This window comes from Eumetopias jubatus, unplaced genomic scaffold (assembly GCF_037043125.1).
Source record: "Eumetopias jubatus isolate StellerSeaLion01/CBP00866 unplaced genomic scaffold, mEumJub1_p1.0 scaffold_15, whole genome shotgun sequence".
NCBI classification, from domain to species: Eukaryota; Metazoa; Chordata; class Mammalia; order Carnivora; family Otariidae; genus Eumetopias; species Eumetopias jubatus.
The window spans coordinates 11,646,076-11,667,494 of NW_028274821.1; the positions used below are offsets into that span (position 1 = coordinate 11,646,076).

At 47.0% G+C, this 21,419-nt stretch overlaps 1 protein-coding gene across 6 annotated transcripts in view; it reads left to right on the forward strand.

The window, feature by feature from the left end:
* The window catches only part of PIP5K1B (phosphatidylinositol-4-phosphate 5-kinase type 1 beta), a 293,743-nt gene that overhangs the window by 258,580 nt on the left and 13,744 nt on the right, over positions 1-21,419 (forward strand). For 5 of the 6 annotated variants that reach the window (XM_028117382.2, XM_028117385.2, XM_028117384.2 and 2 more), the window contains one exon: positions 13,187-13,304. The exons of the other annotated variant lie outside the window; for it this stretch is intronic. In XM_028117382.2, the coding sequence (XP_027973183.1) occupies positions 13,187-13,304 (118 nt within the window). The remainder of the gene's footprint in view (positions 1-13,186; positions 13,305-21,419) is intronic. 6 annotated transcript variants of the gene reach the window in all.

Below are 21,419 nucleotides of genomic sequence, written 5' to 3' on the forward strand. Positions count from 1 at the left end.
CTTTAAGCAGTGATGGCGCCCCTGCGTGGGTTTGCTAGGACTGTTCTAACAAAGTACCACACACTCGGTGGCTTACACAGAAATGTGTGGTCTCATGCTTCTGGGGGCCAGGAGCCCGCCATGTTGGTAGTGTTGCTTCCTTCCCAAGCCTGTGAGGGAGAATCTGTCCCATCCTGTTGCCTGGCAGCTTGCGGTCTTTGGCATTCCTTGGCTTATAGAAGCATCACCCCAGTCTGTGCCTGCACCTCCACATGGTGTTCTCCCTGTGTGCCCACCTGGACATGGGTTACACTGGATTAGAGCCCACCCTACTCTAGTCCAAACTCGGCGTAATTATATCTGCAATGACCCTCTTCCCAAATAAGATCACATTCTGAGGTACTAGGGGCTAGGACTTTGACATACGAGTTTTAGGGGACACGATTCAGCCTCTAACACCATCTCTCTGAGTAAAGCTTTGCTTTTCTGGATTTTTTTTTCCCAATCCTATAGCAATATCGTGCTGATAGAGCGTGCTGAAGATGGGAATGAATCATCTCCTGGTCATTTTCTCTTAAACCCTAATTGGTCCCATCAGCTTATACAGCAAAAGGCATTTCCATTTCAGCATACTGATTTCAGCATTTCTGATATGCTCCTCTGATCTCAAACTTCAATTTTCTAGGGAAATTGAGAGAGGGCCAACAGGGCTAAAAATCCAAGCTTTCAGAAGCTGGAAGGACCTCATCAGATTCAGAGCCCTGATGTGTACGGGGAGGAAGCTGGAGCGCAGGGAGGTTAGATGGCTCACCCAGCTCTGTAGCACCTGTGCGTCCCCACAGCACACAGCTTCTGAGTGCCAAGTTGGTACCAGAACTCAGCTACCCTGCCTCTTGGTCTAGTTCATTCTTCCCCATACTCTACTGCTTCTCCCAGCCATGGAGGCCATTGGGTCCCCTGGGATTTAAAAGACCCCCCCCCCCAATTCCCGTTGCCTTTGTGGTGGCTTGCTGTAACTGGCGAGTACAATCACCTCGGCTTTCAGTGCACGCCACTTAGCCGGGGATGTTCTGTGGGCTGCTCATATTAGAATTTGTCTTAGCCCCCTAAGCCTTACCTCTGGGACCTACTTAAATGTATTATCTCTCAACTCCATGGATAAGCACTCTAGGAAGAGAATGAATTCTGATCCTAAGGTCTGCCAGATATGGACAGAAAACATGTTTTCTGAGAGCCCAAGTGATTCAGTGTTGTAAAGTCTAAGAGAAATTACTTTGTCAAGGTTTTTTGTTTGATATTTTATAGTAATGATGTAATTTTATAGTAATGTTATATGTACTTATTTGCTCCTTTTCAGCCCTTATTATGTATTTTTCCCATTCTTTTCAAAGACTTTAAGTCAGTGACCCAGGTGCGTGAACGATTTACCAACTTACATGTGGCTTTTAGCGCAGTACCTACAGCAGACTAGGCGTTCAGTATACATTTGGCTGAGCGATTTATAGATCGGTGAGTAAAAAAGCAGATACCGTTCTTGATGCTGATCGTTCATTATTGAAATATATATATGGTAACACCCACAAGTCTCAGGTGTGTCAGTGTCGTTCCACGAATTTTGACAGATGTGTCCACGCAAGTAACCATCACCCAGATCAGGATAAAAAACATTCCCATCACACCAGAAAGTTCCCTTCTGCCCCTTCGTGGTCAGGACCCCCGAGGTCATGGAGACATCCTCCTTCGTTTTCTTCCGGAAGCTGAACAGTTCTGGCTCTCCCATGTTGTCTGTGATCCGTCTCAAAATAATTTCTGTGCGTGCGGCATCGGCGTTCCTGTGGCTGTTTTTTAATGTCTGTATCTGCCCCACTTCAGCCAATCAGGACTGACTTATAGGAATAGATTGGCCATTTAGAAATGGATCTGTAGATCTCTTTTCTTTCATAGTCGAACCATTGTTGCGGCGAGTATCTTAGAAACCCGGCAAAGAGCTCCTGCTCCGCAGTGGTTGGCTATCTGGAGGCAATGTGGGGAGGGCATGGCTCCAGCTGTCCACCTGGGCTACATCCAGGGGCCACCATGTGTTACCTGGGGTTGGACGACTTAGCCTTAATATTCACGTTACAGATAAATAGGGAGAGCCCCAACCTCACAGGGTTATCGTTACCGATTAAATGAAGTAATGTGTGCGGTACACTCATCATACTATAAACATCACTGTCAGTGATGGCTGGAAGCGCGTGTGTGGGAGGGTGGGGGGAAGAAAAATAAATCTCCTAGAGATGTGTGGTGGGAAAGGCCCCTGAACTTGGAGGAGAGTTCCTTTTCGGAAGAGGTTTCTCCCTCCAGCACCCCCCAGCACACACACATACGCACGCACATGCATGCATATACACACACGTACGTGCACACGTGCACACACACATGCATGGATGCACGCACACATATGCAGACACATGCACATTCATACATATATGCATGCACACGCAGACACATGCATGCACACGCACACGCACATGCACACACACGCACACACACATGTATGCCACTGGGGGGAGCTGAACTCCCGGAGCCCCTGCGGCTTCTTGTTCCCACCTCGCCCTGCACCCTGCAGCAGAGTTGGCCTCCGTCTTCACCGGCCGGGTCCCAGTGCTGCCGGGCCTGCCGTGGGCTTCGTGCCTTGGGCGTTCACGTGTGTAGGGAGAGGGGCACGTTACCGCCAACACAAGATCCATGGGCAGCCCTCTGGAGATTCCCAGGAGAGGGGCTGCCACTCTGCCTGCCTCCGGAGGAATGGGCAGCCTCCCTGTTTAAAAAGAGCAGGAGGGGAAGAGCGCCCTAGCCCGTAGAGCAGCAGTGAGCTTCTGGCTGAAAAGGAGACAAGACCGGGCAGAAGCCGCAGAGCCCGCCAAAAGCCAGCCGTGCAGCAGGGCAGGTTAGGAAGGTGGGTGGTGCGGCAGTCGAGAGCCAGCGAGAGGCAGTGACTGTGGCCCAGGGCCTCCCACTTCTCTGGGGCCGCCCTGGGGCTCTTGCACACTTGCCTGTCCACTCAAGCCCAGGAGCTCACTGTGATTGAGCTGCGCTGTCCTGGCCCCGCGGGAGCTTTGCTGCATGCGGACACTATCAGGGCTGGAGTAGGAACCCCAGGGCCCAGGCTTCAGAATTCCACACACTGTAGCTGCCTCAGGCACCCCCCCACCCCCCCACCCCACCCCCACTGCAGCCAGAGTGAGCTTTCCTGAGAGAGGCACATGCTGTTGGCTTGAGCATCACACCACAGGTGTGTGAGCCAGGCTGCAATGAGGCTGCCCCCAGGCAGCCTGTATCTCTAGGGCTGAACAAGGATTTGCAAGCCTTTTAAAAGAGACTAGGCTGCACTTGGGGGTTTTCTCTACAGGTAGAGTTTTCCTGTCCACTCTTCTTGTCAGTGAATGTTCTGGTAGCTAAATACTGGGAATAGCGGAGAAGGGATTCTTTGAGAAATGTTAGGAGGAACCTGTCTCTGCAAGCACACGGTGGCCCAAGCCCCGCCCCCACGGCGAGATAGAGCCAGCCTCAGAGGTGACAGTCCTCATGCCGCTCCTTTCCCTTTGTAAGGAAGAGCGTGACTGTCGCATTCGCTCTCGTCTGCATTATCTGACTTGGGTCTCCTGATGGCCCTATGAGACGGGCAGGGCATGTCATTCCTGTTTCTACAGGAAGAAGCAGGAGCTCGGGGTCGGGACTTGCCCAGACGAGTAACTCATAATCGCAGGGCAATGTTGTATCTAAGCCTCCATCCTCAGTCTACGCGCTCTCTGTGTTTAATCCCCATGCCAGTCCATTTCTAAAGAGCAAAAACCCCCCAACATGAAACAGAGCCTGACACGTGGGGAATTTAGGCAAAACTAATAAGAAAGAAAGAGAAAGAAAAAAAGAGACTCCATTTAGTCTTGTTGGGAACATTTTTCTTTGCATGGCCCAGCAACCATGGCTTTGAATCCAGAGAGGGGAATAGAACGCTCACTCCCTGGTGGCCACAGTATTTACAAAAGTCATCATAATATAAATTCCATGTATCAGTTTTCTAATTTTAGAATCAATCCCTGAACAAGGCAGGGAAAATGTGGTTATAGTTACAAGACAGAATATAAATATTAACAGCTGTGGCAAAATAGAGACAAAAGAAAGTTTTTTTTAAGTGGATCTACTAATACCAAGTGAGAGAGGAAAGCAGGGACAAAGACCAAATGATACAGGAAATTGAAGATATCCGGTATATGGTTGGTGGAATAAAAAAAGGTCAAGTGTGTTATTCAGTTACAAACTAAATAAAATATAAATAGCAAACGCTGGGAGGAAGGACAGTGTAGGAAAGGGTCATGTCCTCCTGATAGAATCAATAAATGATGCTTTAGGTTGAGAGTACCTTTTATTCCCTGATTCATCCAAAGATATGAAAGGAACCACCAAAAATGTTAAAAAGAGAGCCATCCCTGAAGAAGCTGTCCCCCCGGGGTGGGGTCGGGGGCAGGACACAAGGTCATGGCTTTTCATCCTAAGTCATTTGATAGATTTTTATTACTTTGATAAGAGAACCTCAAGGCAAAAGACAAAAAACTGTGGAGCGTACCGTCTGTCCCCTGAGCACATGCCCCTGTGCGAATGAGCTGTAAAACACTCATTAGGTCTACAAACAGAAATCAGAGTGTTCCCGGCTATAAAATCATCGATGACTGTTCTCAGCAATCCAGCCAGGCTAATGGTGCCTGTGACAGAAAGGAGCAGTGTTGTAGATGCCAGAGAGGCCCGTGTGACATCGGAGAACCATTCAGGTCTGCTCTCCGGGGCAGCGCTGTGAGGATCTGAAATGCCCCTTCCTGAACAGCTCTTACCTACGCCAGGCTTGTGGCCGTGGGTGCAGAGAGCAGAGCCCAGAGCAGGTGCAAAGGATGGGCAGCTTCTCTGATTTTACAAGGGAAGAAGAACACAATTGGGTGGATTAACAGTTTCCCGAAAGCCTTGTTGCAAAGTAGGCCCAGTTAGCCCTCAGACAGTCTGAATTGAGGGAAGCATGGCAAAAGTTGATGGTGCAGAACCCAGGCAGGCAGCCAGACTCTTAAACCTAGTCACGTAACGTTGCTTCTAGAAATGGATCTTCCCAAGCTGTGAGGCTAAGGAGTGGCAGGCCCTCTGACACAATGGTTGGGTTTTGAGGGCACTGCTCCCAAGAGAGATGCCCTCACTTACAGTGACCCCTATAAAGTAATCTGGAAAGCAATCAGAGTAGAAATTGATTCCAGATAGGCCTGTGCCCAAGAAACCAACAGTACGTAAACAGGACTGAGTAGCAAGAATATAGCATATCCCCCGAACCATGTCAGAACAGAAGAGAAACAAACATGAAATTGATCCGTGGCTCCGACATTTAAGTGAAAATCCTTTTCAGAACCAATCTTTTTTTTTTTAAAGATTTATTTATTATTTATTTTGAGAGAGTGAGAATGAGAGAGAGAGAGAGTACATGAGAGGGGGGAGGGTCAGAGGGAGAAGCAGACTCCCTGCTGAGCAGGGAGCCCGATGCAGGACTCGATCCCGGGACTCCAGGATCATGACCTGAGCCAAAGGCAGTCGCTTAACCAGCTGAGCCACCCAGGCGCCCCTTTTCAGAACCAATCTTAACTTTACTACTTGAGGCATCTTCAAGGAAGGAGGAATTTGCTGCAGGCTGTAGATGCATTTTAGTTGGATTGGATGATGTATTCTTGCATTATCTCCCTATTCTTTTAATATTTACATTTCATTAATTTTTTTTTAAGATTTTATTTATTTGAGAGAGAGAGAGAGAATGAGAGACAGAGAGCATGAGAGGGAGGAGGGTCAGTGGGAGAATCAGACTCCCTGCAGGGAGCCCGATGCGGGACTCGATCCCGGGACTCCAGGATCATGACCTGAGCCGAAGGCAGTCGCTTATCCAACTGAGCCACCCAGGCGCCCCTCATTAATTTTTTTAAGTAGCAATGGATATTCACATACACATTCAAGTATATAATAAAAAGGTTCTTAATCACAAATACTTTGTTTTATGTGAGGCTCTTCTTGATTAGGAAAGATACAGCTTTGGGACATCTGGGTGGCTCAGTCGGTTAAGCGGCTGCCTTCAGCTCAGGTCGTGATCCTGGAGTCCTGGGATCGAGTCCTGCATCGGGCTCCTTGCTCAGCGGGGAGCCTGCTTCTCCGTCTGCCTGCCTTTCCCCGTGCTTGTGCTCTCTCCCTTTTCTCTCTGACAAATAAAATTAAAAAAAAAAAAAAAAAAAAGGAAGGCTAAAGCTTTATCTTCAGTGGTATGGGTTAGAACCTTTACTAATTTCTTTGCTAAAAACGTAACAGAATGTGAAAATGAATTATTATCAGTTTTAGCTGAAGCCCAAAACAAACCTGCAGGACTTACAAAGCGAGTGGCTAAAAAACCAGTTGCGCAACTGGTAGCTAACCACCCAGCCCGAGGTCTTTAAAAGAGGTTAGAGAAGCCAAGAAATGAGTGCGCGGGTAGCATGTGATCTCAAGAGAGAGAGCAATCAGGGAGCGGGAGCGCACGGCAGGAGGGTTCTTCGGCGAGCGGGCCAGTGCCCCAGGGAGCAGAGGGGACATACCTGTGTCCCCTAGTGTCTGACTCATGCCTGAGATCCTTAAAACTCCATTGGCAGAGCAAGGAGAGTTTGCTGTTTACAGATGATCTACGCCACTCAGCCACTTGTATCTCTTGTCTGTACTTTAAGTATTTATCTCATTGTCTGTCTGCCTCCATACTGTGTAAATTCTGTGAGTCGGAAATACCGATTTCAATCTCTGCTCCATCCTAGCACCTAGACCACAAGAGCCATAAATGGGGGTTTGTGTTGTGCGTTCATTACCCTCATGTCCCCAACCACCCTGCATGTTTGATATTGTTCTCATTTTCTGTGTGGGAACCTGGAGCTCAGGGGGATGAAGAGAGTCATCCAGTATCACCCACAACTCAGAAGAGCTACAATTCAAGGCTAAATCCTCTAATTCCAGAGTTCAAGCTCTGCCTGTGAGGTTCTATCAGCTCAGGTACCTGTTTTCCTAAAATGCATTCTCTTTTCGGGAAGTGACCTGCTAGTTCTGTACTCTGATCTCAGTAGATTTGTCATCCTACTTACTCAGTATGTAAAGAAAGATTACTGAATTGGATCTGTAACTTTCACTCAATGCCGAGATGTATTAATGTCAGATTATTCTGAACGCACCTAATGGGACTTAACTGTATACGTGCCTGATGATTTGTACAGGGCTATATCTTTTTTTTTTTCAGAGTTCTTTCATAGGTCATTTTTTTTTTTATTAAAACATTAGAAGCTTAAATAACTATTGTTCTTGGTAAATATTATTCTCTTTTTATTGTAAAATCCACATAACAGAGGCGCCTGGGTGGCTCAGTTGTTAAGTGTCTGCCTTCGGCTCAGGTCATGATCCCAGGGTCCTGGGATCGAGCCCCGCATCAGGCTCCTTGCTCAGCCGGGAAGCCTGCTTCTCCCTCTCCCTCTGCCCCTCCCCCTGATCATGCTCACTCTCTTTCAAATCTTTTAAAAAAATTTTTCACATAACATAAAACTTCCTATCTTAGCCATTTTTAAGTGTACGGTTCAGTAGTATTAACATACACTCACGTGATAGTGCAACCAATCTCCAGAACTCTCTTCATCTTGCAGAACTGAAACTCTGTCCCCGTGAAACTACTCGCCATCCCCCACCCTCTGCCCCCTGGCAACCACCATTCATTCCCCTTTCTTCCTCTGTGAATTTGACGACTCCGGGTACCTCGTGTAAGTAGAATTACACAGTATTTTTCTTTGAAAGGACTGGCTGATTTCACGCAGCATAATGTCCTACAGATTCAGCCATTAACATATGGCAGAATTCACTTCCTTTTCAAGGCTGAAAGGCAGAGGGAGAGGGAGAAGCAGGCTTCCCGGCTGAGCAAGGAGCCTGATGCGGGGCTCGATCCCAGGACCCTGGGATCATGACCTGAGCCGAAGGCAGACACTTAACATGCTGCATTGTGTGTATCAATTTTGTTCATCCCTTCAGCCATCAGTGGACACTTGGGTTGCTTCCACCTATTGGCCACTGTGAATAATGCTGCTATGGACGTGGGTGTGTTCATTTGCTAGGGCTGCCCTAATAAAGTACCATAGATGAAGCAGCTTGAACCCACAAAATTTATTTTCTCCCAGTTCTGGGGTCTACAAGTCCAAGATCAACGTGGCAGCAGGGTTGGTTTCTTCTGAGGCCTCTCTCCTTGGCTGGTCAATGGCTATGTATCTTTTCCCGTCTTCACACAGTCTTTGTTCATGTCTCTGTCCTAAACGCCTTTTTTTTTAAATATTTTATTTGTTTATGAATGAAAGAGCAGGGGGAGCAGTAGAGGGAGAGGGAGAAGCAGACTCCACGCTGAGCACAGAGCCCGATGTGGGGCTCGATCTCAGGACCCTGAGATCATGACCTGAGCTGAAACCAAGCGTCAGATGCTTCGCGGACTGAGCCACCCAGGCACCACCCCACCCCTCACCACCCCCCGTTTCTTCTTTTAAGGGCACCAGTCATACTGAATTAGAGCCTACCCCAGTGATCTCATTTAACCTTAATTACCTCTTTAAGACCGTATCTTTACAGATACATCGTGAAGTCCTGGGGGCTAGGACTTCAGGCTATGAACTGGGGCTAGGTGGAGACACACAGTTTAGCCCACAACCTTGGGTAAATATCTGACTCTGTTTTCAGTTCTTTGGGGCTGTATACCCAGAAATGGGATTGCTGCATCTTAGAGTAATTCTATTTTTAACTTTTTAAGGAAGAAAAATATGTTTATTTATAAAGCATATTTTTTAAAAGATTTTATTTCAGAGAGAATGAGAGAGAGCATGAGTGGGGGAGAGGGGCAGGGGGGGAGGGAGAAGCAGGCTTCCCGCCGAGCAGGGAGCCCGATGCGGGGCTCGATCCCAAGACCCTGGGATCATGACCTGAGCCGAAGGCAGATGCTGAACGACTGAGCCCCCCGGGCGCCCCCAGTAAAGCATATTCTGCCTGCTTTTCCCCAGACCTTCCTGGCCATCTTTCCTCTCCTCAAGCGAAGATCACTGCGGTCACATCCAACGCCATATACTGCCTTTGTTTTTGTTGGATCCCAGGATTATTTTCGAGTTCCTAGGCACATCTGCCTTTGCTACCTCGATTTCTACAATGGCAGATTTCTAAAATTTCCGCAGAGCTGGCCCTAGAAAGGGGGCTTTATTGGAAAACAGGGTTCAGATCCTAAACTCCCCTCAACGGCAGTGTGACCTCGGGCGAGTTCCCACGCCCCCCAGCCTTGTTCAGATCCCTCATCTGTGAAGTAGACATACTGGGGTGACAAATCCAAGGGGGTGCTAGGCAGAGATGATGTAAGCAGAAGAGGCCAGAGAGTAGCAGGTGCCCTGGGGGAAGGTCCTCGTACCTGTGCCACACCAGCTAGTCCTGTGACAGTGCAGACGGGTCCCCGGGCTTCCACAGACCTGCGCGCATGGTCTTTTCACCCCACAGCGTGGAATCTCAGAGCCCAGTTCTTTCATGTTGCCAGGTCAACTGGAATTATTTTTCTCTATTAGGAAGAAGAAAATGTTTTTTGAATGACTGGAATCTACTCAAAACAGCTCTAAAATTTATGTGACCTCCACTAGTCTATCCAATTTCTGGTATTTCTGGTACTATGCACTGAGACACCAATTTTAAAATCATGGCCCTTAGGTGCCTCATGAAACTTTTTACTTCAGTAAGATATTTCACATACTATAAAATTTACCCAAAGTATACAGTTTGTGGCTTTGGTATAGTCACCAAGTTGTATATTACTAGAAGCTAATTTTAGAACGTTTTCAGTAGCCCAGAAAGAAACTCCACACCCAAGAGTGGTCATTCCCTAGTCCTCACCCTCTCTCCCCGACCCCTGGCAACCACTCATCTGCCTTCTGTCTCTCAAGATTGGCCTCGTCTGTACATTTCACATAGGTGAAATCATACAATACATGGTCCTTTATGACCAGCTTCTTTCATTGAGCATAAACGATTTCAAGATTCACCCACGTTGCATGTATCCGTAATTCTTTATTTCTTACTGCCGAATAATATTCCATTGTAGGAATTACTTACCCTTTCATCAGCTAGTGGACGTGTGGGTTATTAAACGCTTCGGGACTATTCTGAAGAATGCGACTGGGAGCATTCGTGCACAGGTTTTGGGGTGGGCACATGTTTTCCTTTTCCTTGGCTCTACATCCAGGAGTAGAATTGCTGGGTTATATGGTTTTAAGGACCCACCAGGGCTGTTTCCCAAAGCTGCTGCACCTTTCTACAGTCTCATCAGCTGCTTGGATGGCCCCAGTTTCTTCACATCCTCTACAGCTCTTGTTCTCACCTGTCTGTATGATAGCTAGCTCGGGGTGGGGGGGGGGGGGCTGAAGGGGTAGCTCCCTGTAATTTTTACTTGCGTTCCCCGTATGCTGAATGATGTTTAGCATCTTTTCATACACTTATTGGCCATTGGTATTTCTTCTTTGCAGGAGTGTCTGTTCAGATCGTTTAGTCATGTTTTAGTTCGGTGATTTGCCCTTTTATTGTTATAAGAATTCTTCATATAACCTGGATATAAGTCCCTATGACCCTCATTTTCATCCCCCAAATGATGCTCAGAATATACTGTTGAGATAGAAAGTATTCCAATACATGTGAAAAACAGTACAAATAAAGTCTGATTTTTATCAACTTTGACCATAGAATGCTGAGGGAATCTGGTGTTTGTTTTCTGTAACCAGTGACTTTTAGCTAAAATAATCGGTAAATCCCAAAAATTACCCTCATTTTTTTTCTAAACCATGCTAGTAGCTTACCCATAGTTACCAAAAATAGAAGATAACTATTAGATTGAAAAATATGTACATAATGGATTTACTTCTAGGTGAGTGACTCTGGATCACAACAGGACGGCTGAAAAATGAAGACTTTGAGCTGTATTTACACTACATGTAGTACTATTAAAAACTAACATATTTTTTAAGAAAAAGTCACTTCCGGGGATGCCTGGCTGGCTCAACCAGTAGAGTATGCAACTCTTGATCTTGGGGTCATGAGTTCAAGCCCCACTTTGGGTGTAGAGTTTACTTAAAAATCACTTCCAGAATATTCTTGGTTATACCCTTAATCTTGAAAATTGAGTTTTGAATTTCATCAAATAAATGATATGTTCATAAAATAATCCAGAAGCCATTAGAGATTTTTTTAGTTATATAAAAATAAAATATGAACCCCAAAAAACAGGAATACAAATCAGAAGTCATCCCACACTTGTGTATTTTCTGACCACCTTATTTCTAGCTCTGAGGTTTAAGTAAATAAGTAATTCATCTTTCATGGGTGACATTGTAGCAGTTGAAAAGCAAAAGCCAATTAAAGCCCATCGCTGCAGCATTACTTTTGATGCAAAAAATAACTTGAGCGATACTGATTACCACCCAGTGCTTCTCAAAGCAGCATCCCTTGAAAGCTGATCGATTACTAAACCAAGAAATCCATAACAGTTTACGGTATAAGGTCAGCAGCTCCACGGATAGAGGCCGTGCTCACCTTGCTCCTTCAAGTCCGTCAGAACAAATTCTGTGTCCCGCACTGGGTAACCCATCGAGGCAGAGTACGGTGGCTTTAACCCCTTCATTGCCACCTTCTCCCACATCACCAGGTGAGAGGCCCACGGGAGACTCTCTCACCCTTGCTTCTTACTACTTGTCTAGTATTTTTTGCCCTTTTTTCATTGTATTTTATGATCAGGAAAAATACAAATGAACCTGATTAAGATTCATGCAGTTCTTCTGACATTTTTTTAAAAAATATTGAAAAGGGTCAGGATTTCTGACTATTTTACAGAGCTTCCACGAACGGGTTCATGTGTTCAGAAGCTCCCAGCCTGGGGCAGGGCAGAGGATGACTGTGCCCTCACCAGTCTCCTGGGCAGTGGGGTGGGCGGGGGGGGGATTCCAACAACAAGCTCAGAGGCTGGCCCCAGACTCCAATTCTCCGATGGGGTGAGCTCCGAGCTGGGCCCTGCAGGGGTGGCAGGCCCTGGTCGTGGGCGAGGGGAGAAACGGGCCGTCTTCCGCACTCCCGCACTTGGGCCCGACCAGCTTGGCCCCAGTGGGCTGGCGGGCCAGCCCCTTCTCCCCGCCCTTGTGGCAGCCACTCGTCCACCACTGTTGGTGGAGGTCCTGTTCCTGCACAGGAGTTCCCAGGGAACTCTGCCAGAGGTTAAAAATGTAACTTTTTTTCAGTGAGGAAAAACTTGTGCATTCCTGAGCCCCGAAATTAATTCCCAATTTCACTGGTTCTCGTATCATGACCAAACAAGGTGGTTGCCCCTCATGAAGGACTCTCTGGTATGACTATTGGCTACCATTCTTGTGGCGTTTGCTGTCTACCAAAGGGACACCTAGGCTGTCCTCACACGTGATACAGTGCCCAGTGTCTTCGTAATTCCTCGGTACTCAGAGAGTGTGCCTTGGCCGAGCAGCAGGAACATCACCTTGGAGCTTATTAAAAACGCAAACCATCGGGCTCTGTGTCCAATCAACTGCATCAAACTTGGGGGTGTAGGGCCTGGGAAAGTGGGTTTTTACCAACCCTCCAGGGGATTCTGGGGCACATTTAAGTTTGACAACCACCGTTATAATTGGACCTTTCATGCTTAAAAGGAAAAGAGAATAGTACAAAGAAACCAATACTGATCGTGCACAAGGTTATCTTTATAAACCAGCAAAGAGTGAGTACTCTTAAGTGGAGAACCTAAGCAGCAGGAACCAACTACTCAAAGTCAAAGCTGACCATTGCGCCTCAAGATGATAGCCCTCCACCCTCACAAGGCCAGGGACCTACAAAACACTTCTCAGGAATATAAATAGGTGTCCCTAGCAGGGAAGCAGACAGCAAACACACTGCTAGTACCACCAAATTCCTTAAACTCAAGCAAGCGTATCTCCAGGTAGGACCATGTTGCCTTTGAACTCTCAAAATCATCTTTTATCCCAAAAAGCTTTCCCAAACTCCACATCTTTAGCCACAACTTGGGAGGTTCCCCTGGATCTTCATCCGGAGGCCACGTGCTCATTATTCTTCTTCGTTTTTCCAGTAAAGGGTTACCTTCCAGTTCAACATTTACCTTGGAAGAGGGGACCATCTACTTGACTTCTGAGCCAAACGCTCTGGAAATGCAGGATGATAACGCCTCCGTGCTTGATGTCTATTTAGTAAGTAATTCCAGTTTCTTTCCCTTCCCTTGTGGTTTGCAGATGAACTCAGGCCACAGCTTCCATAAGAACGGGTTCTGTAAGGCCAGGCAGGCTGGGGTTTTAAGAGAAACCATGGCTCTCCATCACTGGTGTGTCTTTTCACAGGCCGTGCTTTCACACAGTTCATGTAGAACATTCCAGAAGAGAGTATGTAGGGTAAGACGCTAAATCACTCTGTGTAATAAGAGATCAGATCCCCTAATTGTGAGGCAAAATGGGGCTCCTCCACGTTAATGTCTTCTTTGACTCCAATGTATCCGCCTTGTGTGTGAGTCTTCTTGAATTCTGGGTTACTGTCTTGGTAAACTGGTAGCTTAAGAGGCCCAGAACTGGGCTGTGGGAAGAACCTGCAGTCAGCACCAAAGAATCTGGGCTCTCTTCCTCAGTTGTCACCAACCAGTGGCGTGACCTGGGCAGGCACCTCTCTGTGTGTCCTTGTTTGCCAAAGGAGGGAAATCGTGCTGACTTCACCAGGCTGCTTGGAGGATCATGAGTGATCACGTCCGTGAACGCCCTTGAGTGGCTGCCAAGTTGTCCAGTGATTTAAGTGAATCATTAGATGAGGTCTAGAAGGATGTAGGTTGGACTAAACTATGAAAGAGGAAAAGGTGTTTTCCCTGTAAAGTACATCCCACACACATTCTCCACCTCCCTGCATACCTGCACAAAATCACATGAAAGACACCAAGTGTTGATTTTAAGTTTTCCATTCCTGTAAGCTGTGCCAAGCATGAGTGTGCAAGCTCCACGTCGGGAACCAGCTCCACTTGGTGTGTCTTCTGACCACACACCACCACTCCCTCCTATGCCCGCAACCTAGTCCTCTGTTCCCTCACGTATACTCTACACGGCCTCAGTCACCGAAAATGCTGCTCATGATTGCAGAGCCCTCCAGCATCTTCTCACCTCTCCTGGAGTAAGATCCAAAGTCCTCAAAGCCCTGCATGGTCTAGATCTACGCTGCCTCTCTGCTGTCCTTTCCCCGCCTCTGTCTTCCTCACCCATACCACTCCAGCCACACTGGCCTCGGTATTCCTCCCATAACCAAGCATGTCTCTGCCTCAGGACTTTTTGGATTTTCTGTTAACTGCCTGAATACACTTTCTTAGCTGTCCCAAGCTTGCTTCCTCACTTCCTTCAGTTTCAGCCCAAATACCATCTCAGATAGTCTTTCCTTGACCCCTTATGTAAAATAGAAGCCCTCACCCTACAAAAACCATTGACAAAGGACTTTTTTTTTTTTTATAACCTCTGAATATCCTGGTTGTAGCACCAACAGGATTTTTTTTTCCACTGGGCAACGCTTCTCCTCACACTGCCCCCACTTTTTGAAAATAAGTTATAGTGCATTTTAAAGTCCTTACAGAAGAATTGGTTCTTCTGCACAACCCAGAAGATAGGGAATTAAATAGGGAAAAAAATTACAGTAATTTTTTGGTCCCAGGGTAAATTTGAAAAACCAGATGAAATCTGATCTTCATGAGCTAAGAGTTCAAGCTCCTTTTTATCTTTAAAACAACAGATTTGCACCGCCCGGGGGCATGTGATCCTCCCCAGAGGAACAGAAGATCACAGGGTAGTTAAATGGCCCTGCTGATCTCCGTTACCCTGTGTATTACCCTTACTACTTTGCTGGAAAGCTTGTGTCATTAGTCATTTCGATTCCTCCTTGGTACTATCCATTTATTAAAAAACTGCATCTGTCCTTTTATTAGCATCCCATTTTACTATGCTTCTGTGCCTTTCTTGGACACTGAGAAGCCAAACTTTTCAGAACGGGTTAATGCTTGCCTCCGGAAGTCACAGGGAAAAGCCCCAGTCTTCACTGTCGGTGACAGAAAGCACTCTGAGCACCAGTTCGAAATGAAGGAAGCTGGGAGTTTAGAACTGAAGGAGGCAGTGGGGATGGTCCTCTGCCCAGCCTTCCTGGCACAGGGCTGTTGCGGTTCACAAGCCTGGGAGGCGAGAGGAGGCGAGCAGCAGAGAAGGTAACAAGGCAGTAGAAATTCTCATCAAACTTGGCGAAAAGCTGATCGAGCCTAATCTTGTTTTGTAGCTGCTCACAATAAGCTCTTTCGCATTTTTCGTGTTTCCTACAAGCCTGGCAGTCCGAAATACTTCCTCTTAAGCCGTTTAATCCCCACAACCCGCAATGAAGCGGATGGAGCTCCATTTTACAGAAAGGAAATGGACGCCCAGGGCGATTAGCCACTTGCCCCAGGTGATGCAGGGAGTAACTGGTCAGAGCTGGGATTCAAACCAGCCGAGCCCCAGGCCCGCTCTTAATGACTGAGCTGCGCTGTCTGCATTAGAAATCACGCTGCCTTTGCCAGACAGAAATCAGACTCCGAGAAGTTAAATGATTGGTCCAAAATCACACAAGGCAACGTGCAGGGAACACAGAGGAAAGAGAATACAGGGACAAATTTGGGTGAATAAACATGGGCTCGTTTTACATTTCAGTATGGAATGTGAACATTCAAGAATGCTGTAAAGGGAACAGTTGGGTGCTGCCTGGAGAGCATGGGATTTTGAACAGTAATGAGGCGCCACGGCGCGCCCACCATGTGCCTCCAGCCAGTGTCCCCGGGCTTTCCCCCCACCAGAGGCTCCAGGCAGGTAGGGCTTAGGTTGGTCTCCGTACAGGTAAGGACACAGAGGTTCCCTTCTGCTAGTTCTCAGAGCTGGTAAAGGGCGGGGTGGAAATTCAAATCCCGCTCCCTATGCTCTGCCCCCCCCCCCCCCCCCGCCGCCCCAGATCCAACCCCGTGAGCACCCGTCCCTATGGCTTTGGCACTGGCGATGCGCCTGGGTCCCCCAGCCACGTTGTTGGAATCCTGTTCCTTGGGAAGGTGAGAGATGGACCCATCGAGGAAGGGGGAGTTATGTCGAGAACAGTGTGTGCAAGGTTCTAGTTTTCGATGTTCTATCCCAACAGTTCTTTAAACCTTTTGATACCAGAACGTCTTCAAAAGTCTTGGGGATCCCAGAGTTTCTGTGTATGTGGATTCCATCTATCGATATCTTAAAAAATTAAAAATGAGAAAATTTAGTAATTATTCAATATGTAATCATTAATTCATTCAAAATTATTAAGTAAATTTCTATCAAAATAACTATTTTCCAGACAAAAACAAATTGAGAAGAGCAACATTATTTTAGATCTTTTAAAATCCCTAGCATCTGGCTTAATAGAAGAGGGTAGATTCTCAGGTCTGTTCTTAGGTTAGTCTGTTGTGATAGGGCACGTCCTTTACCAACACTATGTGCCCATGAGAGGCCCCGGCGATGAACGGGCAGATGACGTCTTCATATCCTTAACGGAGACCTGATGGATCCCCAGCAGTGGTCTCTCACCCACTTGTTCTAGGGCCTTCACTTAGCCCCTTGCCCTGCCGCAGAACCAAACGGGGCATAAATTAATCCCACAGAAGCAGGCAGCTGGGTTCTGTGGCTGTCTCGGCCTCTCATTAATCATTCACTGACCTTGAATTGATCACCTATTCAGGGCCTCCATTTTCTCATCTATAAAATGGATCATTCCATCACCTCTAAGACCTCTGCTAGCTGGGGCCTGCTGGGGCTTCCTCTAAATTCCATGGAGTTACACTAAAAGGAGATTTGACCAGAGTAGCTACAGTTCCTTGCCCAAATTCTGCTGTGTCATCCCGTCGCTCTCTATCCTAAACCTTCACGGTATTTAAACTTAAATTTTTGCGCAGTACATCTATAAAGTTCTGCACCATGAATTTGTAATTCCAGGGTGTGTTTTCATGCTGGATTTTTTTTTTTTTTTTTAATTTTCCTTGCTCTTCCAGTTCTGAAAGGACGGAGCTCATTGCCCTCCCTTCACTATTTTCATTTGCCTCTATACTGTGGAAGAGTGAATGGAAAAGATAAGTAGGAAAAAGGAGAACCTTTGTCTCGCCTTTCTGTGGACCTAATTAGAATCCTCTTCATCAAAGGCATCCTCTCTTGAAGGGCAGCTGGAGGCTTCTGTGGGGACATTGTGTTCAGAATTGTAACAAGACGTAGTCTGGTTTCTCTTGTAAGGCTTCTTCTCCTTTAAGATACAGGGTTTCTCTAGTAGGTCTCACCCATTCCCCCAGTGCTATTGTTTGTATACTAATATAGAATACTGCCCATATCCCTTTAAAAATACACAGGATTTAAACCCAAATAATGTATGCACACCAGATAACATACGATATTTCCTTTTAGGGATCCACCCACATGATGCACATATCAATTAGGTTGGCTATCCTGTTTTCTGCTGTAATTTGACAGGAAACTGAAAGCATAGTTTACCCTAAAAGACAGCTAATTGTTCCATTACCCTTACTAAAGAAAGCACTGGGTTCTTTCTGTTCCTAGTTATCATCCTTCGTGTTCCTAGTTATCATCCTTCAGGGGCGCCTGGGTGGCTCAGTCCATTAAGCGTCTGCCTTCTGCTCAGGTCATGATCTCAGGGTCGTGGGATCGAGCCCCGCATCGGGCTTCTTGCTCAGTAGGGAGTCTGCTTCTCTCTCTGCCTGCCACTTCTCTTGCTTGTGCTCACTGTCTCTGTCAAATAAATACACAATATATTTAAAAAAAAAAAAAAGCCATTCATCTTCACTCTAGAGAGTTCCAGGCTGATTCATCTTCGAATATTCAAATCAAGGCAGTGGGGGTTTCTGAAGACCTTTTATCCGGTGACCAAAGATGCATTTTCCATTGAATTTTGAGTTGATGGCACAGATTAGGGTATTTAAAAGGATTCAGCAGAGAGGAGCAGGCTCTGTTGCTTGAGAAGGGGCAATCATGCAGTGTTCTAGATGCCACCTTGTGAACACTGATGCTGGCACCTTGCTGTTACTCCAGTTCCTAAGGTAGTTAACATCTGCGGGATGTAGAATGCAATTTTGTATGAAGGGGAAGAGCAACCGCCAACAAAACGCAGCTGAGCAATGTTATGGGGATGACTAGCCGGGAGCCAATGGGTAAGTGGGAGATAATGCAATCCCTTTTTTCCTAACACAGAAGTTTGAGAGACGGCTGCCATTAAACAATGACTTTCTCTTTAGTCTCAAGGTTATACCCTTTTCTTTTTTTTACACTTTCCCTATTAACATCCTCTCACTAATAGGTACTTTCATCCAGATAGGTGTCTCTGCAAGACAGCTGTTTGAGGTCCAAAAATAGCTGTGGGCAAAGGAGAAGAAACAGTTAAGCCATTTCTTAGCCATGCCTGCATGGAGATTAATGCTCTGATGTGCAGCTGGTGGACAGCTTGATTATTTAATGGGTCTTTAGGGTGGCTAATAATACTCTTTGATCACAGGACGAAGGGTGGCAGAGAAGTGAAAATGATTGAATTAACAGCTTATCATAGCATTATGTATGAGAAAAGCCTGAGAAAAAGAAGGAAAACACTTTAAATTAGGTCACGGGGGTCTTAGAAAACCCACTGGAACTTTTTGGCAGGAGAAAGTGCATTTGTGGATTGGACTCCACTGGCATTGAGCTTAAAGACTTTTATGCAGAGTTTCAGGTCCTTTAATCACTCGTGTTTGAGCCACATTGGATGCTGCGAGGGGTGTTGATTTGAAACGGGCAATTCTGTTGCTTCTCAGCAGAGAGCTAGAATCCCCATCTGCCAAAGACGCTGCTTGGGTTGTGGTAGATTTTAGTGAGAGCAAAGGAGGAAGAGAAGCAAACCACTGCCTTTGGCTTGTAAGGCATTCAACCAGAATGCGGTTTCCTTCCACCATATTGACCACATTGGTAAGAAATGGAGAGATTTCAGGAAGAGCAAAATAGGACCCTTTGTTTATCTCCAGAAGTGCTGGGCCCTCTTAAGTCATTGACCAAATATTATTTCTAAGACATGTGGATGAGTGGAAAAAAACGGATCCCACTGTCTGGCCCCACGGCACCCACAAGTGATTCCCATACTAACACAAGCTTTCAAATTAACGAGGCAAGCCAGCAGTCTATGATAGAGGTCACCCACAGGATTGTTTTTAAAACCAACAGTGTTAAACTACTGTGTAAGATTAGCTAAGGGAATTGGAGTTAGCCAGGCCTACTGGCTTCTCAGTTAAATTACGCCCAGAATTAGCCATTGAGTGACAGCTTGCGGGGCTAGGGTAGGTTTTTTGTTGTTGTCGGGTCCTAGCTTTACAGTGACTCCTGGCCTCACAGGCCACCTTGATGGCTGCCTTCTTCAAGGTCAGCTCTGCACGTGAGCTTGCCTCAGGCGCCTCCTGACTGGGGGGGGGGGGGGGCGTCATCATTTCTCCACCTGTGCCTCCTGGCACTGACTTCCCTCCTCCTCCCCCACTCCCTCCAGAATCTCGCTTCTGTCTTGGCTCCCCATTTCCGTATTCTTCCTTGTCATCAAGAGCCAATGTTTACTGGCCTCCTGAGCCTTTCCAACTCTTGGGAAAAAAGCATTTGGGCAACAACAGTCTCTCATGGCGTGACCTTAGAGGCCACCAGGCACTGAGCCTGCAGGAAACAATTTGCAAACTCAACATGAACCTCGTTAGGAACAAAACGGGAAGTTTAGGGAAACCAAGTTTAAATCCTACCCGTGGATAGGGCTGTCTTCGTCCCTGCTCTTCGCTCTTGTGGGATCTGAAAAGGAATGGGAAAATCTGGTAGAAGGGAGAAGGTTGTAAGTATTACACACTTCATAAAAAAACAAGGCCTTCCTGAGTGCCGTGAACGGGATGAGGAAGACTCAGGTGGGGAGATCCGAGGGCTTGGCTTCCCTTGCTTTTGTCTCTACCTGTGTTAGTTTCCGAGGGCTGGCCAAACACAAAGTCCCCGGGTCTAGGTGGCTTAAACACAAGTGTCTTGTGTCACAGTTGGAGACCACAAGTCCGGATCAAGGTGTCAGCAGGGCCAGGCTCCACCTGAAGGCGCTAGGAGGAGAGCCTTCCTGGCTTCTTCCAGCTTCTGGTGGCTGGTGTGTTCCTTGGCATTCTTAGCCTCGCAGCACTAATCTCTGCCTGTGTCTTCACGTGGCCTTCTCCTCCCTTCTCCTTGTAACATCAGGCAAAGCTACCCCACAGCCTTGTATGAACAGAGATTTTGACCGTGTTCCTGCTTTCGGTGACCCCTACTGCCACCTACTGGCAGAAAGGCGCCTCTAGCCGCGTGGGGAGCAGGAGTGGCGGAAGTCCTTGAATTGAAACCGAATGAAGAGCAAGTGTGCCGGTCCCTGGACTGTTTCCACCCCGTGGACTTTCTCGCAGACTCAGTGCTGTGCGTGCGCGTGCGGCAGGGCCACACCCTGCAGGTGTCAACGGTAGCTCCCTGGGACAGGCCCAGCACCTGCCACCTTTCCAGTCGGACCGGAGGCTATTGCTAACGATCAGGTGCCAAAATGCAGGTGCCTGTCTTCCCTAGAATCTGAGCATGCCCTCCTCCGCTGTCAAGGTGCATCCTACTCAAGCCTCACGGAAAGGCCCCTTAGCAGTTTGGGGATTCAACAGAGAAAATGCTCTTTTTACTGTTTGAGCAGCCACCTTAACGAAGTATCAACAAATACAAGGTGGAGAAATCCTTTTCTTCACCTTAAATCTCTGACAGGTCGTCCTTACAGCCTCTCAACTCCTGGGTGGCTGTGTATTTTGAAGTAACCCCAAGTAAGGAATAGGATTAAGTATTTTAAAAATCAGAGATTTTTAACTTCAACAACAACAACAACAACAACAACAACAACAACACTTTCTAAATCCCAGTAATGGCTGCTATATTAGTTTCCTAGGGCTGTGGTAACAAAGTACCACCCACTAGGTGGCTTAGACGATGGAAATTTATTGTCTCACAGCTCTGGAGGCCAGAAGCCAGAGGTCAAGGTGTTGGCAGGGTCGGTTCCTTCTGAGGGCCTTGGGGGGAGGAGGTGTTCCAGGCCCCTCACCTTGGCTTGTAGAGAGTGGTCTTCTCCCTGTGTCTTCACATGGACTTCCCTGTATGTGTCCAGATTTCCCCTTTTGGTAAAGACATCCACCATACTGGATTAGGGCTCACCCTCCTGACTTTATTTTAACCTAATTATCTCTGTAAACACCCTGCCTCCAA